The 17387-nt window shown below is 37.0% G+C and overlaps 1 protein-coding gene across 1 annotated transcript; it reads left to right on the top strand.

Annotated features, from left to right (window-relative positions):
* Positions 1–2601: 2601 nt before the first annotated feature.
* LOC141439672 (uncharacterized) lies at positions 2602–3248 on the top strand. Its single transcript, XM_074104013.1, has one exon. It carries the CDS (start codon positions 2680–2682, stop codon positions 3214–3216), a length of 537 nt encoding a protein of 178 aa, XP_073960114.1. The 5' UTR covers positions 2602–2679; the 3' UTR covers positions 3217–3248.
* Positions 3249–17387: the final 14139 nt, after the last annotated feature.

Raw genomic sequence — 17387 nt, 5'->3', positions numbered from 1 at the left:
TACAGTCACCTGCTGACAACAACATCGAATCACGTCACACTGTAATAAAAACTGAGCCACTCTGCATATAAGTTCTTTTTTCGTTTAACTAGATTAGAGATAAACAGAAGATAAGCCGATATCGATACTCCTACGTATACTGGTACAAGTGACAAATTTCTGATTTTTAGTTTTTTGCATTTTTGTGATTAATATTTCCTTATTTACCTACCACAAAAAATTTGGACGGATATTCCTATTAGTTTTGGAAATAAAGTGACGTATATGAATGCATCTAACACCGTTTTGCTAATCGGTACAACGTATATTGAGGCAACCGACATGCACCACTATACGCGGCACCGATATTGTCGCGGGGCGGGGAAGTCGAGTGTAACTGGCAGTTGCCTCAGTGTACGCGCTAGCCGTCGCTGCGTGCGGACCGTTTAAACTGTTCTACGAGCACATAATTTGATAGTATATAAAAAAAAAACATGTTTGGTTTGGCAAGACCACAATAGCCGTATTTCTCATAGACAGCATGGAAACTAATCCAATGTGAAACCTTTTCGTGATCTATTTCGCTATGATTTCTTTGGCAAATGTATGGGATGTCAACATAACATTGGTAGTACAACGGTTCCACCCCAGTACCAGTACGTGATTCAGTTTCCTCGGCTATACCTACATGTACTCGTGCTAGAAATATAACATTGCAGTATTACATTGCATTTTGGTAGTTGAGCATCCCAAAAAGAAGGCGAAGGCATGCATGCTTTAATTAAAATGAGAACAGTAAATTTCAATATACCTACAGGTTGATAAAAAAAATCCTGTACTATACTGTAACCCATATTAGGGCTACTGATTACTAATACGATATAAGTGGGAAAACATCGAAATTAGAAAGTCTTCTTGCGACTCCACTTCCATACAAAACTTTTTTTTTTCGAATCACAGTATTTTTCTACTTGGATCATATTAGTAATTAGTAGCCCTAATGTGGTTTAAAGTATAGTACAGGTTTTTAATAACACCCTATACAATTTTTTTATACACACCTAAGAAATGGTACCTGGCTATGTATATGGCGAAAACGGGTAAACTGTTTGAAGTTATAGAAGTTTCCAAGACTCAAAAACAGACACAAAATTTTAATCTATTGTCGAAAGACATTAATATATAAGGCGTATTAAAATTAATGATTATATCATGGATAGGGAAATTTGGAAATAATTCCGATCCGCATTGGCGAGTGCTTACTCCAAATAGTGAATTGAGAACTGTTTTAAATATGTAGTTGTGTTAAATACTTGTGATGTATAGATATCACTAAAATATGACTGTAAATCTGTTTACAAAATATACCTAGGTTTATTGCCAGACTCTTCTCAACAGAGGTTTTTACGAACGGTGGTAAATTTTTTGACATTCATAAGTGCTTGTTACAATCTAAATTGAATAAAGATATTTTGACTTTGACTCAATATTTCATGTCAAAGCTTGTCTTAAGCAAAGGGCCAATCAGACTCGCGCACGAAGGGTTCCATACCATCTATACTACTTCATTAGGATTAGCAAAAAAATTGCAAAAAAAATACATTTCTTGTATGGGGCCCCTTAAATATTTATTCTGATCCATTTATTCTGATATATATATATATAATATATATATATGGATATCCATATATATATATATATATATATATATATATATATATATCGACTACAGTTATACATAATCTGTGAAAATTTCAACTGTCTAACTATCATGGTTCATGAGATACAGCCTGGTGACAGACGGATGGACAGCGAAGTAGTATAAAGTAGTAGGGTTTCCGTTTATACCCTTTGGGTACGGAACCTGAAGAGGCACAAAAAGCTAAACCGTTATGTGGATACAAATGGGTGCGATGCAATATATGTATCACATGAGGACCTTTCACAATAAAATACGAGTACACATTTGAACAGGAATACGAATCCATTGAATGTGCTTCCATTAATTTAAAGCACTTAATACAATTACTTTTCTTAATAAAACCATTTATATTTCAAGTGAGGTTTTTTATAAAGGTATATTTCTGTATTTTGTATAGCACGTTTAAAACATTACTAGCGGTATATTGGTACAAGTGGCATGCTAATGTTAGCGTATATTGATGCAAGTGATAAAAACGTTTATAAATCAATAGATGAAGGTAAAAGAGCATCTGTTTTTTGTTCATTGCAAGCCATATAAGTATTTCATCTAAAAATTCATATACAATATAAAAATATCGTTAGATCAGTAATCTACGCATTACGCCGTATACTGGAGCAAGTGGTAGTTAGCTCAGTATACCGCACAACTACAAGATGTAAAATACGCGTATAGTAGTGTATCTGCAATTTTCTCAAAAACTATAAGAAATTTCAAAATTCCATGAATACAGGTAGAAAGCAAATATTTTCTTTGGAACCAATGCAAAATTTTGAAAAGTTATATCATCAAATGAGAAAGTTACAGGTTTTGGAACCTTTGAACAGCTCTCTGTAAATTTATGATTATGCACTTGTACTAGTATACTTAGGAGGTGTCGATATCGGCCGATAGATTAAAACCAATATCCGATAACGCACAAATCAGTCGATATTATAACGTGAACTCCGCTCGACTAGACAAGTGCTATTTTCAGTTGAATAAATCAAAAAATCAAAATGAATTGTCGCTATTACACCGAGAGGATTCTCGGATGGATGTTAAATAACAAATTAATAGTTTTTCTTAGTTTACTATCGTTCTGTCTCTTTGTATCCACATTGGCTTTATCAGGCCAGAAAGGCAGACTAACTGACGAATTGAATGAGGCAAGAGCTGCGTTAACATCCACCACTACAACACTTGCACCAGCACCAGAAGAGAACCCGGACAACGGCGGAGAAACTCCTGAAGAAACCCCGGGCAGTAGTGGAGAGACAACAGATGATACCCCGGATAATGGTGGAGGTACAACAGTTGAGATCCCGGATAATGGTGGAAGTACAACAGAGAAGACCCCGGATAATGGTGGAGAGACTGAAGAAGAAAATAAAGAGACAGATGGAGGAACAAACCAAGAAACTCCTGTTCAGCCATCGTCGATTGTTAAAACCGAAGTTGTTGAAGAAAGTATAAATGCAGATATTGCGCAATTCCAATCAAGCAGCTTGGAAGAACTTGTTCAATCGAGTCGATTGCTACAGTTAATAGCGTAAATTGTTCGTATTTATGTTTTAGTTTCTTAAATTGGACTGCGTTATGCAATAACGACCTAAGCGACAAAATCGAAGAAAAAAAGTTATGAATGCAGGTCGATTCTAAGCATGAGAAACTATGTACTCGACTATTTTCCGTTACAAAAATGATTTCTACTGCCTTATTATAAGGGGTAGAATCAAGCGACACATCAAAATTTGTATGAACCTAAGCAAACATTCGTTACGTTAAAAAGAATCATGCGACAAAGTTACTTTTACAAAATAAATAAACAGACATTTATAATCTCAATAACGAATGAAGCTCCCAAAAGTTGTCGATAATTCTTTTGGTTCCCGTTATTATAAAAACGCAATATCGAATTAACATGAACATTAGACATGACTTTCGTCTTGTCCATGTTCATTTTCAGGCCAACTCAGTTAGATATTACTGCAACACCCTTACTGGGTTGTACTAACTGTAAAATGTATGTACTGTGCAATTTCATTAAATAAATAAATGAACTCTGCTGAGGTTAGCGAGCATACTGAGGTCCTCCATGGTCTCAGCCATGACTACAATATCGTCGGCGAATCGAAGGTGAGTGAAGTACTCGCCATTAATGTTGATGCCTCGTCCTTTCCAGTCAAGAACCTTAAAAGTATCCTCCAATGCAGCGGTGAACAGTTTCGGATAGATCACATCTCCTTGTCTGAATCCCCGCTGCAGAGGAATAGCTGATTCGTATTGGGCCCTTGGCAAAAGTTATTCAGTATGATCGCACAAATCGTCGATATTATTCCTGGCCACCGATTAAAAATCACTATATATTTATTTTGGCTTAAAACCAAGCCATATTGACGCTTTTCACAAAATTCTCGGATGGATGTTAAATAACAAATTAATAGTTTTTCTTAGTTTACTATCGTTCTGTCTATTTGTATCCACATTATCAAGAAAGGCAGACTGACTGACGAATTGAATGAGGCAAGAGCTGCGTTAACATCCACCACTACAACACTTGCACCAAACCATTAAGAGAACCGGACAACGCGGAGAAACTTCTGTCGTAGTAGTACGAGATTACAATGATACCCGGATAATGGTGGAGGTACAACAGTTGAGATGATAATGGTGAATTAAGCAGAGAAAACCTAAATAATGGTGGAGAAAACTGAAGAAGAACATAAAGAGACAGATGGAGGAACTTGTAATTACTCCTGTACACATCGTCGATTGTTAAAAACCGAATTGTTGAAGAAAAAAATGCAGATATTGCGCAATTCCAATCAAGCAGCTTTGAAGAACTTGTTCAATCGAGTCGATTGCTACAGTTAATAGCGTAAATTGTTCGTATTTATGTTTTAGTTTCTTAAATTTATCTTTATTGTGAAGAGTGAATGTGTTGACAATAAAAGTAACTACTATCTCGGTTTAATTTGGTTGAGCCATTTACTATAAATAATATGAAGTCTTCATTAACTCATTCACTGCCACCGACGCATATATGCGTTTTTGGAACTTCCCCCAGTGCCGCTGTCAAAATTACTCATACATTTTGAACGCACACGTGCGTCGGTGGCACCTGAGGTCAGTCAAGTCAAGTCAGGTGGCAGTGAATGCGTTAAACAATATCCCAGTATCTTTTTCATATCCAAAAGGCTTTGAAAAAGTTTTTTAAATTGATGTAAATTTTCTATATATATTAAAATGGATTTCCGAAATGTCGTACGCGCATAACTTCCGAATGATGGCACCGAATTAGATAATTATTTTTTGTTGTGTTCGTTATTGTCAGATTGACATAGTATAGACAATTTACATCATTCAAGGTTTCTGAAAATCAATTTGAAGATTTTAGTTGCCAACTAATTCACATGGATACATATTAAAAATTATTTATTCCATATAAAAAACATAAGTTTATGTGTTCTTAACTAAATAAAGAAAGAACATAGTACAAGTATAAAAGTTAAGTTTACAACAACACACACACCCACACACACAACACACACACAACACACACACACACACACACACACACACACAGACACATACAAGAAGAGAGACAGAGAGAGAGAGAGAGAGGAGAGAGAGAGAGAGAGAGAGAGAGAGAGAGAGAGAGAGACGCACATCAAGTGGCACATGCACACTTGTCTTGTCTTACTTTTTAACTTCCATCAATAAGAGGGGTGTTATTAGTTTGTGTTCGTAGTTTGTGGCACTGTAGCTCTCAAACGGATGGACCAATTTCGATGCGGTTTTTACACGTGAAAGCAAGCTTACTTACGGTGATTTTTAGCATTTAAATCAAGGTTCTAAATTATTCAAAGTTGATTATTTTTATCATATTTTATTTTTATTACGAAATTTATGGAAAATAAATAAGAAGTACCTACTGGGAGAATGTAAATCGGACATTAGATATTAAAATCCAGTGGCGCAAAACTAAGTCCCAGTCGACGCCATTTAATAATGGCTTAATTAAAAAAAGGAACAAGCTCGACACCAGGAAAACGGGGAAGAAACGATCGGTAGAAATATCGGGGACATTTTTATTTCATCAATTTTCTGGCAACAAATTGATGCGTGGTGGAGGCGGAGGGTGGAATACAGAATTTGCTAGGAAGTGATCTCATTTATACAGCCTCTTTGATGAGATGACTTCCTTCGTGAAGTAGAACGGCTTAGTGAGTTAGAGGAAAAACGCCCGAAATGTTCGCCTCGTCGTGAACCGGCCAAGAGCGTTTCGGACACGCCCAAAATAGGGTTCCGTAGCCATTACGAAAAAATTAAGCAATATTTTTAAAGGATTTCGTATTTTATGTATTATTTATTTATTACAAGACCGGTCTGAGTGGAGAGCCTTGGGGGAGGCCTATGTCCAGCAGTGGACGTCTTTCGGCTGACATGATGACTACCATTCTGATTTTTTTCAAAATTTTCCACCCACTAGTTCAGATTTTAGAGGGGGAGGGGACGCTCGATTTTAATGAAAATGTGCACTTTAAAGTTGAATATTTTGCAAACAAATCACTAAATCTAAAAATCGTTTTTGCAAACCCTAATGATTTTAAAAGACCTATTCAACGATACCACACACTACAAGGTTGGATGAGAAAAAAAAAACACCCCCACTTTACGTCTATGGGAGGTATACTAAAAAAAATTTTTTTTTGATATTTTTATTGTACCATTTTGTCGGCATAGTTTACATACATATTCGTGCAAAATTACAGCTTTCTAGCATTGATAGTCCCTGAGCAAAGCCGCGGACGGAAGGACAGACAGACAGACAGAAAGACATGGCGAAACTATAAGGGTTCCGTTTTTGCCATTTTGGCTCCGGAACCCTAAAAATGATTACTTTTGACCAACTTAGATCATATTATTGTTAGTATTGAACTTAATTAATTAAAAAGAATTATTTACCTAAATTAAATACAAATAATTAATAAGAATAAGAATAGCTATGGTTTATTAGCTATTAGAAACAGATACATATACAGAAACACTGGTTAAAAATATATACCGACAAGCCAATATAAACGTTCAGCTTTGTGTTACGAAAAGATCTGGGCTTTCGTGACGCTGATTTTCAGTGACGCCAGTTACAGATGTTATAATAATACGATATTTTACTATTTTTTTTTATTTTACAAATCAAAGCATATCTGTGTCTGTAGCTGGGCCTGACCTGTGAACATATTTGTGTTGGACGTTATTTTTTATTAAGTAAAATCATTGAATGATTATGAATCATTATTAGTATGTGAAAAGATTATTTTATTTGAATAAAATTAAGTCTGAATAATTCAAAATTTGAATGTAGCAGTTTTTAATCAAGTAACCGCGCTGTTCACTCTTATGTTTCCAATGTATCAGGCTTCTGATATGTTATAAATACGGCACATTTTTTTCGGAAGATGGCAAAGTAATGGAATTAATCAATTCATTTTCACGTAAACCCTTTACAAAATAGGATGCCACATAATAATGTTTTCCATATAAGTATTGTATTTTGTTCATTTTCTTTTGTACAACAAAGAGTTTACATACATACATACATAAGTAATAAAGCTTTAGGCATTTCCACATAAAGTTAAACTTTTTTTGGCACCCGGTCGCTTTAGCAAAGCAACCACTAGTGCCAATGACTCCTGACAGTAAAGTGTATATTGTGTTGAAACAGTTTTTATGGAAGTTTCTAAACGGTGGTTGGAGTAGAGAGAGCTTGTTTCATACCAAAATACACAAACATAGATGTCTCTACAAAATGGCGCACAGAAAAAACTACATTACAGATCGGATCAATAGGAGAGACAAAAGCGAAAGTAGGTACCTAAAGTTTATTTTTTTTCCATTTGTAATCTCATGGATTAATGTTTTACGTTAGGTACAGCAAATAAGTTACTTTCCTAAAGCGGTGGTATCCAAAAGTAAATGTATTGAGTTTTTGTGAGAAATTATTTTTTTAATACAAACGTTAGTTGGTTGTATTTACATGTTCATTATAAACTTTAATTCCATATCTTTCAGGTCAATCCAATAACTAAAAATAACAATAAAAAATGGAATTTATAACCTCTTTTTTTAACTTGATTAAAAAGTAGGTAGGTAGGCGAAATTTGACTTGCAAGTTTTAAAGGGTTGTTACACCACCCATTCATTAATTTTATTTGATGGATAAACGTGATGCCGTCTCTGTCTATTCGAACAAAAGAAACAGAGACAGCATCACATTTATCCGTCAAATAAATTTAATCAATAGATGGTGAAACAAGGGGTAAAAATGACAAAATGAACGATTTCATTTAAATTTAAATTTAGAACTCCATCGTCAACCACATTACTTAAATCAATCTCCACCCACATAAGCCGTTGTTCTATTACTGTCGGGGTAATTCCGCATGTATTAAGTTGGCAACACTGAAAACTTTAGTCATTAGCGCAGGGCAACTCTGTAAGTGTGGAGGGGCCGTTATGGTCGCAAACGACGGGCAGGTGGGACCGCTAAGGTTTGTAACGTAAATCATAAACTTATGGCTTTTTATTAAATTATATTGCATGGGATAACTCACGTCTTAAATCAAGTTTAGCTCGACATGTTTCGGGCTAATTAATCCGTAGCCCTTCCTCTTAGGAGCAACGCGACTCGGCATGAGCGGTAAAAAGAGCGGTAGAGCGGAGGTAGCGCGTACTCGCAGTGCGTGTGTTGCAGCAGCCGCCGAGTCACGTTGCTTCTAAGAAGATGAGCTACAAATTAGCCCGAAACATATCGAGCTAAACTCAGTGCAATATCTATATCTAAACTAATATTATAAATAGGTAAAGTTTGTGTGTTTGTGAGATTGTAGGGGGTAATCTCTGGATTACAACAACTCGGTATACACTCGGTATACAGATAGTTTATGTCCCGGGAAAGAACATAGGATAGTTTTTTATCTTGGAAAATAGCATAGTTCCGGCGGGATAGCGATAAACGAACTGATGATGTTGATGAAAATGATGATGATGAACTGATTTTCACTATCACCACTGGCGTACTAACTCTGCTTGCTTGCATTATTTCTTGCATGCTTGCTTTTATGCTTGATTGCATGCTTGCTTGCACTATTTCTTGCACATTTGGGAGTATGCTTGCTTGATTTGTTGTTTGAATTCATGCTTGCCTTCTGGCTTCTACGCTTGCTTGCATGCTTGCCTGTATGCTTGCTTGCATGCTTGAATGCATGCACGCTTGCACTATTTCTAGCAAAATTACATCCTCACTTGCGTACTAGCTTTTAGATAATTTATTGAATCAGGCGTTACTTTGCGGAGGTCCATATCAATGAACTAAAAGAATTTCCTTGCTCACCCGCGACCTTACGATAGCTAAGCTTATGCAAAATATGCGTGTTCATGCAGTTCCTCCACCTCCACATTGTAAGAACACACACAAATCACACAAACCCAAACCGAGACTAAACAACTGTGTGTTGTCTAACAACTGGTAGCATGGTGTACGGTTGTGTCACTCTGAAGATGAGCTCTGGTTGAGTTCGAAACGCGTCAGTGTAGTGTGGTGGTGGTGATAGATGGGTTTGTGTGATTTGTGTGTGTTCTTACAGTGTGGAGGAGGTGGAGGAACTGCAGGAACACGAATATTTTGCATAAGCTTAGCTATCGTAAGGTCGCGGGTGAGCAAGGAAATTCTTTTAGTTCATGAGCTTTTAGCTTAAAAAAACACACACATACGCACACACTCACACGTTACAATATTAGTAGGATTAGAAGTATATCACAACTTTTAATTAGACTAATTATTAAGTAGGACTATCTCTTATCCCTTGTGCCAGGCAGAGCATGTCGTACCCCGCCGGGAACATGCGACTACCTGTTTACTACAATGTACTACGTGCCTTATTTTTAAGACCGCCGCTCTACATTAGGCCAAGTTATGAATTCTTGAAATTATGTTTATCTCTCATAATAACTATGATGAGAGATAAGACGGTAACTGTATAATTATTGCTTTAGGGGCTTGGGTTTAAGAGCGGGAATTGCGTAAGGCGTTAGGGAAACTATTTATCTAATTGCTTATAGAGATAACTAGTTGCTCTAATAGTGGAGAAGATAAAGGAAAACCAGGCAAGTGTGAGTCGGTCCTGCGCATTGAGGGTACATTCTAAAAAGGGGGGGGTACATTCTAAAAATCAAACTGACCAGGTTTAGGTTATATATTTAAGTATATAAAGTACAGCTATAAATAATATTGTTTTTGGTATGGGGTCCTATTTTCTTTTTCGTTATATTTCTTTAACGATTAAATATAGAAACTTGGGATCATAATACTTACAACATATAAACCGTTGTGGCTTGGTGGTTTGACCTATGGCCTGACGGCAGAGGATCGTGGGTTCAAACCTCTGAATTTTTCAAAATTCATATGTGAAATTTACCACGAGCTTACGGTAAAGGAAAACATCGTGAGGAGACCTGCACAAAGCTTGGCATGCAATTTAATGGTGTTTGTGAAGTCCCCAATCCGTACTGGGCCTGCGTGGGAACTACGGCTCAAGCTTTTTCATTCTGGATTTATTTTCGTACTGCAACAAAATCAACAAATAAAGTCGATTATACAGGAAAATATATAAACTTTGTACATACAATTTAAACATACCCTCATTAATTTTCAATTTAATTTCATTTGAATTAAAAAAAAACAGTTTATTGCAGACAGAGTCCATATGCTCATAATATCCATAATAATGTCCATATGTGCATATTTATACTTTAATTTAATTTTTATTATTTACTAGCCTTAACCTGTGGCTTCGCCCGCATTAGAAATAGCTTAATGCCGTCTTAACTCAACTGTTGTATATTATGCCCGTGGATTTTTTAGAAATATACAACAAATACTAAGGTACACGATTCTTGTGACTAATATGTTATGAAGTCAACGCAATAAATAAACGTCTAGAGTTTGGCTTGAAAAATGGTTACGCTTACAATTTGAAAGGATTCGCTCGCACAACGCCATATATTGCTTGCAATCGAAGTTAACACGTCATCTTGAGAGCCGAGGTACGGTGCGTTACCGTTTTTGGACAGCGCCCTCTATTCTTGCTAAAACTTAAAATATTATCCCACGGGGACGCATTATCGGGATATCTAGTATCTCATGTTTTAATGTACATTTTTGTCTACCTGTACGCCATGTTTTAATGAAAATCCGTTCAGCTGTTATTGCGTGATTAAGTAACAAACATCGAAACATTCAAACATCCAAACATCTTTACAAACTTTCACATTTATAGGATTGCTCTGCTGTCATTGTCATAACGGCAATAAAACACACATTTTGTGTAAATTTCACTGCTGTCCCATCTATTACAGTTCTCGTGATACTGCCTTTACAGACTTACAGATGGATAGACGGATACGGGTAGCGAAGCGGCAGTAATAGGGTTCCATTTAACACTTTTCAAAATACTATAATCTACGGCTAGCATCAATGCCAAATAGATAGATTACCTGAATCAATTTGATCGTATATCATACGCAGGAATTCCTGGGATGAGAGTTAACGACTTTATTTAGCCTGAAAAAGCCGTCATCACGCCCTCTAGCGGGAGCCCATCGAATTAGAATATAAATTGAACTCTTTATAAACATTTATAATTTGCATTTAAGGGGCAACGTAGCGAGGGAACGCGAAATCCCGATGGAGAAATAATATTGTAAAGTTTTTGAAACTTTTATGATCTATCAGCTAGAACGTCCACTGTTGGGCATAAGCCTCCTTCATAGACTTACACAGTTGCTTCAGTTAGAAGCGACCTGCATCTACCGTAGACCCGCGGCTATAACCAGGTCATCCGTCTATTTCGTTGGTAGATGTCCTACGCTGCGCTTGCCGATCCGCATCTCCATTCAAAAACTTTTCGACCCCAACCAAATGAACTAGTTCGGTCTTTTAGTTCCTTTAGTTCCGAGGAGCGGCTCCGACCGAAACAGGGAAAAGGAAAGGGAAGGGAGCGAGTTTAGACTCGAATCGGTCATGAACTGAACTGGGAGCTAAAGATCGGAATGTTAAAAAATAAGGAGTATAATAAAAATATAACGTTGTAATCAGATAAAAACAATCAAATATTTATTTATTGTCGTAGTTTCGTTTAACCGGGTTTCTAAGTATGGTTCTTTGGTATCATCAAACAAGCGGAAAATTTACAATGTAAAATAAATGCGTCTCTCTCGCACTTGAGCAGGATACGCTTTGAAATAATACTATTTGTCTCGTTCACATCGACGTTCATGCCGTCCGCTCTGCTCTTTACCTATTCGTTTCCACGTTCACTCGCTCACTCCCAGCTCCCGCTCCGTTTTAGCTCCGGAGCCAAAGGAGCGCGGACCGAGACCGAGACCGATTAAGATCGTTTACGAGGAACTGGTTAATAGTTAGTTTTTCGGTCCGCGATGGGAATTCATTCTTTTTAGTTCTTAGTTCAGGACCGACTCAAGCCTAGTTCTTCTACGTATCTCCTGTATTCCCAAATGGAGTAGGCAGACCACACGAAACGTTACCGCTTCGGAGCCAATTTTAGGTTTTAAGTTTGACAAAAACGGTACAATAGTGACGGGTTGCTAGCCTGTCGCCTACGGTATACCTTAACCTATGTCCTCAGTCATTATTACATACATACATACATAAAATCAGGTCTCTTTCCCAACGGGGTAGGCAGAGACTACATCCTTCCACTTGCTACGATCCTGGCATACAACTCTCGCTTCCTTTACATTCATCAATCTTTACCCTCATTATTATTTTAGAGAAAACTCAAAAATCGACACCCTTCCGTGACACTCAATCTTTTCGAAGCGCGCTTCTTTTATAGAAACTCTAGGAACTTTTTTCTTGGAGATCACAGAGACGTATCAAGAAGAAAATTCATCTATTGGTGTCAAGTGTCCCATGATCATCATCATCATCATCATCAGCCCACAGCAGTCCACTGCTGGACATAGGCCTCTTCCATGGCGCGCCACAACACTCTGTCTTCAGCCCCTCGCATCCATCCGACGCCAGCAACCCTCTTAAGGTCGTCCGTTCACCGTGCCTGAGGAGGCCCTACACCCATCCCATCCCATGCTATTTATTATTTATTTAAACTTTTACATGTTAGTACATCTTTTCTACGCTGTACGTTTCGCCTTAACAGCGACGGTGGCTACAGCGACGTTCAGCTAATACGTTATAAATATTCATAGTCATAAGTAGCTCCAACGTATCGAACGTTTATAGCCACCAGTTCCATCTGACCCGTCAGCAACCCTTCAACAACGTTCATTACACCCAATATCTCACACCCAAGAGGGGCGGGGGAGCTCAACGTTAACCGGTCTCCTACTGTGCGGGAATTTCGATACATAATATGATATTTCAATACGTATATTTCCTAAGGGAGGTAAATCTGTATGCAATTCCTGAATTGTTTTAGTCAGTTGATTAAAGGATTATTTTGTAACTGACAAAATGAATTGCAGCTAGAATTTTTCACCAGTCGTCATCATTAACCGACTTCAAAAAAGGAGGAGGTTCTATGTTCCATTGTTTGTATTTTTTTTATGTATGTTCACCGATTACTCAGTCAATTGTGGACCGATTTTCAAAATTCTTTTTTTATTCGAAAGAGTACTCTTCTAAGATGGCCCCATTGTCACCAAGTCAAGATCTGATGATGGAATCCTAAGGAAATCGTGGGCAAACCTCAAATTTTATAGGCACACCTATGTCGATTTTGGCATTTTTAGCATTAATATAAGCATTATTTACATTCAGAAAGTATGATTTGTTAAACTGGACCTTAGATGACCAATGGCACTCGTCAAAGCTAAGTAATGCTCGCTCGTCTATAAACGATAATAATTAATAAACTAAGATAGCGACTAAGAAGAAGCTTTAAGTTAATGATTCTTTCGAACTGATCTGATGCTGAAGCCGGGAGGTAGGCAACGGAACTCTGTCATAAAACAACGTAACTAAGCTGTGTTTGGGCTTAATCGAATCGTTCTGAAATGTACTTTGGCTACGAATCACTAAAAAGTAAAATAAAGAAAAATTTTATCAAAAAAGTAAAAGAATGGAACCGTTCTCGAAACTGAAAACCCTTTAAATTTCGTAGGTACAAAACCCTTGAAAATATTTTTCTGGTACCTACTAGCTCGAAGTCGGTGACTCAGCACGACCCAGCAGGAGGGATTGAAACCCATAGTATGTAGGTGAGGTAGACGACTATTGTTCTATTCCTGCTGGAGCTGAGGCACCCATTTATGTAGGTGAGGTAGACGACTATTGTTCTATTCCTGCTGGCTCGTGCTGAGGCACCGACTTCGAGCTAGTAGGTACCAGTAAAATATTTTCAAGGGTTTTGTAGTCGGTTCCATTTTTTGTTATTTTTTTATTTTTTTGGAGGTTAATTTACTTTTTTGACAAAAAAAATCTTTATTAGGGGTAATTTTGTTAGTTACCATTTTCTAACTATGTGCGAAAATGACTAAATGGATTGAGAAAGAAAAGAATAGTTTAAATATTTACGGTCCAACAGTACGACCACAAAATATAATAAAACAATAATGTACAACTAAAATACATCGTAATTGTAGTGACAGCAAATAGTCACCGAAAAAGGGTCTCCATCCAGCATGTGTAGTGCAGCATTTAGAGGGCATTTGATAGGAATTTAATTGGATCTTAGGAATTGTACATATACTATATTTTATTTTGATTTTCCCACGTGATTGGATAAAGTAACTACACTTCTAATGCTTATTTTACAAACATAAGATTTGGCACGGGGGATATTCAAGCAGCATAAATGATGACAATGATGTGTGTATGTAGTTGAACGTGAGTCATGTCAGCCGAAAGACGTCCACTGCTGGACATAGGCCTCTCCCAAGGCTCTCCACTCAGACCGGTCTTGTGCTTTCCGCATCCACCGCAATCCCGCGATCTTAACCAGGTCGTCGCTCCATCTTCAGCTCGTCTACCGGTCCACGGAGGCCTTCAAGAACCTTCTGACCCCATCGGCCAGCAGTCCTGCGAGCAATTTGCCCCACCCACTGCCACTTCAGTTTCGCAATTCTTCGAGCTAGACTTTGTATGTTAATGTAAACTTTTTATTGTACAAAAGAAAAAAAAAACACAATACCTACAATTGTCAAACTTCGAGATACATGTACACAGGCGAAGTTACCTCTCTAAGTGATGTTTAATTAAGGAATGATGTTTTTTTTTGCGTAATTTATATTTAAATGTCATGCCAGATATAACAGTTTGTGTGAGCACAGTCACAGGTAAAAGCTAGAGCTGGTTATAAATCAAAGGCTCTGGCAAAACTAAAGTCCCAGCCATTTGTCCGCAGGTGTCTTGGGAAATTAGGGTCCCGGTTCACTACACTAGAGTTTCAAAACAAAATAGACTAGTTTATGCCATTTCAATATTACTAAAATGGTCGCACACAAAGCACTTAAAACGGGTGTTTCCTTTAGGTTATATTTGATGACAAGGATGGCTTAGTGCAGCTACATTCAGCATGCGTCCTGCCACGCTTACTTGTTCCCTACTGGCATAAAATCGTTTTAATTATTATTAAGTTTTAAACCCCGACGGTAAAAGAGGGTCGTTTTAAGTTTGAAACTTTTGTCTGTCTATCTGTCTGTCTATCATCGTATTTCTCAATCGGATGAACCGATTTCAATATTTTTTTTATGTGAAAGCGCGAGTTTCTTTGCGAAAGTATTTAGCAATGTTTCATTGAAATCGGTTCAGCTGTTGTTGAGATACTGAACTTTAAAATAATAATGTCGGGGAATTTACAACTTTTGTAAGTTGCTAAGGTATGGTAAGTTGTTAATTTATAACTCTTAACAATTAATGCTGCGGCCCGTTTTATCATTGCTACAATGCATTTGTGCAGCATTTGTACTTACATTTATTTAAAATTTACATTATTTCGTCGGGTGACAAGCAAAAGTCACTTAGTACCAAAATTAAAGACCTACCTACCTACTTACAACAAAGCTCGTATCTCAGTATGAAACTACTAACTATATACGACTTTTTGTAGAGCAGGGACAAATTTTAGTGAAAGATTGTTTTTTTGGAATCTTTTTGTATTTTTAACTTCAATTCCAAATTTTTACTTTTACGGTCATCCCGTAAAACCTAAATTGAAAATACAAACTGAAATATAGATGCACAGAAAAACCAGAAAAATAAGACCAGCACTGAGAATCGAACCCAGGTCCTCGGTATTCCGTACCGCACCACCAGTGCACACCAGCAACAGCAGCAGCAGTGTGTAGACCAGCAGTGGTGTAGCGATATAGCACGCGGTACGGAATACCGAGGACCTGGGTTCGATTCCCAGTGCTGGTCTTATTTTTCTGGTTTTTCTGTGCATCTATATTTCAGTTTGTATTTTCAATTTAAATTTTAGTGAGTTTTGCTTGTAATTCGGCGAATTTTTCTTAAATAGGTAAGCCAGCTTTAAAGCCTTGCAGACCAAATATTCTTGGTAAACAAACGCTATCAATGTCTGATTGCTTTCGTACATGAATTCCGAAAATTGAGAGGTTTGAGTCAGAGTTCGAACCCACGATCCTCTGTTTGAAAGGGCAAACACTAACAAATATGTCAAACCACTAGGCTACCACGGCTTAAAACTAGTCTTAACTTATGTAATAAATAGAAAATATTTGCCTGTCTGTTTGTTTGTAATGGATAAACTCAAAAACTACTGAACCGATTTTTAAAATTCTTTCATCTATAGAAAGCTATATTCTCAGCAAGTTATATAGGATATATTTAATCCTGAAAACGTGTAAACTTCCCACGGGATACAGACAGAGTTGCGAGAAATGGCTACTTGTAAAATATGATTGTATATAATTTCCACAGCAAGACTTTATTTACATGGCGTTAAGGTGTAAAATACCACGGAAGTCCATAAACTTGTTATTTACTTGTTCTATTTCTTCCTACGTTTCCCGATTATATTTTATAAATAAACCGAGGAAAATATTTTACACGATAATGTTTATATAATAATGAGACGAAGGATTTACACCCACTAAAAACAGATTATGATGGTTTTCATGGAAACGTAACAAATAAAAGATATACCAACAAAAACATTTCATGTAAAATTGCCGACCAAAAATCACGAGCTCTTAACGGTTTCGCTGTAAAAAAATATGACAAATCCTAGGAATAGCGAAGTCCCTGAGCCCTGACTGAGCCAGGAATCAAACCCGGATCTTCATACACCACAGCTCTCATTTTACGAAAAAATATCCGTGATGTAATTCTGGAGACAGTTAGTACTTTCATAAACTTTTAAATACTTTATTTCTTACTCAAAAATTATATTCGAGTTTGATCTGAGGCTCAAGAGTTAATAAGTTTTTTCATATTAACTACTTCCTTATGTAATCTGATAGCATAATAATATTACCTAAATAAGAGTTGTGGTATGTGATAGATATGGTTCAAAGTAACAAAATATTGCAATAATGGCTGTCTGTCTGTCTGTCTATCCGTCCGTGGCTAAGCTCAGAGACCGTTAGTACTAGAAAGCAGTCACGCCGACAAAGTGGTAAAATAAAAAAAATAAAAATAAAAATTTTAGGTTACCTC

Source organism: Choristoneura fumiferana, chromosome 21 (genome assembly GCF_025370935.1).
Source record: "Choristoneura fumiferana chromosome 21, NRCan_CFum_1, whole genome shotgun sequence".
Lineage (NCBI taxonomy): Eukaryota > Metazoa > Arthropoda > Insecta > Lepidoptera > Tortricidae > Choristoneura > Choristoneura fumiferana.
Note: the sequence above shows the minus strand (reverse complement) of the source record. Positions and strands in the feature narration are given on the sequence as shown.

Excerpts from the sequence above, each read along its gene's own strand:
- LOC141439672 (XM_074104013.1), top strand. The coding sequence starts at position 2,680 with ATGAATTGTCGCTATTACACCGAGAGGATTCTCGGATGGATGTTAAAT.